This window comes from Cryptomeria japonica, unplaced genomic scaffold (genome assembly GCF_030272615.1).
Source record: "Cryptomeria japonica unplaced genomic scaffold, Sugi_1.0 HiC_scaffold_2259, whole genome shotgun sequence".
In the NCBI taxonomy this organism is placed as follows: domain Eukaryota; kingdom Viridiplantae; phylum Streptophyta; class Pinopsida; order Cupressales; family Cupressaceae; genus Cryptomeria; species Cryptomeria japonica.
The window spans coordinates 3,246-4,957 of record NW_026730521.1 but is presented as its reverse complement, the minus strand read 5'-3'; the positions used below and the strand labels follow the sequence as shown (position 1 = coordinate 4,957).

The 1,712-nt window shown below is 43.8% G+C and overlaps 1 protein-coding gene across 1 annotated transcript; it reads left to right on the top strand.

The window, feature by feature from the left end:
* The first annotated feature begins 214 nt into the window (after positions 1–214).
* Positions 215–964, top strand: LOC131030317 (uncharacterized). The gene has a single exon (XM_057961049.2). It carries the CDS (start codon positions 215–217, stop codon positions 962–964), a length of 750 nt encoding a protein of 249 aa, XP_057817032.2.
* The last annotated feature ends 748 nt before the right edge of the window (positions 965–1,712 follow it).

Genomic DNA, 1,712 nt, shown 5'->3' with positions numbered 1-1,712 from the left:
CAACCACCTCAACTTCCAAAAAACCAACAGTCACGCTTAAAGTAACTAATCAATTAATTAATTGCAAATATGTCAATTAATCAAATTAATTAATTAGTTACATATAACAACACTATGAAGGAATTAAAAATGTCAATTAATTAAATTAATTAATTGCATGTGCGGGTACTTTTAAGCAAAGAGTTAGGATGAGTTAGGGTTTAGGAAAACCCCCATGTTCGTCACAGGAGTGACTAGGCACGAGGGGACCCAACTCCAAACTGGAGGCACAAAATTCCAAAGCATAGTGAAGGCGATCAACAACCCATGGGCACGAAGAACGGAACCACCAAGCAATAAACCGGAAACCACCAAGGCAACCGGAAACCACCCAGCAAAAACCGGAAATCGCCACGAAAGCCCACGGGGGCTGGGGAAGAAGAAGCGCCGAAAGCCAGAGGAACAACGTAGGGGCGGGGGCCGAGCACGAACCAGGCGAGGGAGGCGGATCTCAAGGAGAAACCGCAGGAGGCGGCGACCAGCGAATGCTAAGTGGCGGCGTCCGAAAGGGGCCGAAGGCCCAGCCCGAGCGTGGAAAGTGCAGGCCGCGGCCCGAATGTTGCCCAGACCGGTGGAGAAGCAACGACCAAAGGCGGAAGACCAAGGGCCGCGCGAAGAAGAACAAGCCGCGGCCAAAGAGCAGACCAAGCGGCGTGAAGGAGTCCACGGTGGCGGGAGGAGTCCACGGCAGCGGCGGGGAGCAGAGTCCACAGCGGCAGGAGGAGTCCACGGCAGCGGCGGGGAGCAAGGGCACGGGGTGCCGAGGGCACAAAGTGCCAAGGCTGGCATAAAACCAGCATGGTCGGCCGTAAAGGAGCCCGAGATGGGCGACAAAAACAGCGACCCCCGGGCCTCCACCAATAGTGACAAGAGCCACGGATGGAGGAGGAAGCTCGCCCGCAAACCCCAGCAGCAAAGAGATTGAACAATCAATCCAAAAGATCGCAAAAAGATGGAGAAGCAGATTCAAAAAACAAGCCCAATCTCCATCGAAAACCATCCAAAAGGCTATCAACAGCAAGCACCTGATCCCAAAAAGACCAGATGAAGTGAAAAACCGACGGCCATGTGAACGGTACAAGTAAGAATCTGACGGCAGCGTGAAGATATAAAATTTTAGGATTATAATTTAAGAATTTTATCACTTGCAGCATCAGATTCAAACTGGAAAAAAGCATGAGAGTAAAGAATAATTTTATTGAAGAAACGTCCAGACATGTTTCGAGGGAATTTCACCCTCTCATCAGTGGACTTAATCGTTTACAAAAAATTACATTTTGAAGGGTTTAAATAGAAATGAGGGGACAACCACCTCAACTTCCAAAAAACCAACAGTCACGCTTAAAGTAACTAATCAATTAATTAATTGCAAATATGTCAATTAATCAAATTAATTAATTAGTTACATATAACAACACTATGAAGGAATTAAAAATGTCAATTAATTAAATTAATTAATTGCATGTGCGGGTACTTTTAAGCAAAGAGTTAGGATGAGTTAGGGTTTAGGAGTTTAAAAAATTTTAGGAGTTTAAAAAATTTAGGAGTTTAAAAAATTTAGGAGTTTAAAAAATTTTAGGAGTTTAAAAAATTTAAAAAATTTAGGAGTTTAAAAAATTTAGGAGTTTAAAAAATTTAGGAGTTTAAAAAATTTTAGGAGTTTAAAAAATTTA

Excerpts from the sequence above, each read along its gene's own strand:
- LOC131030317 (XM_057961049.2), top strand. The coding sequence starts at position 215 with ATGTTCGTCACAGGAGTGACTAGGCACGAGGGGACCCAACTCCAAACT.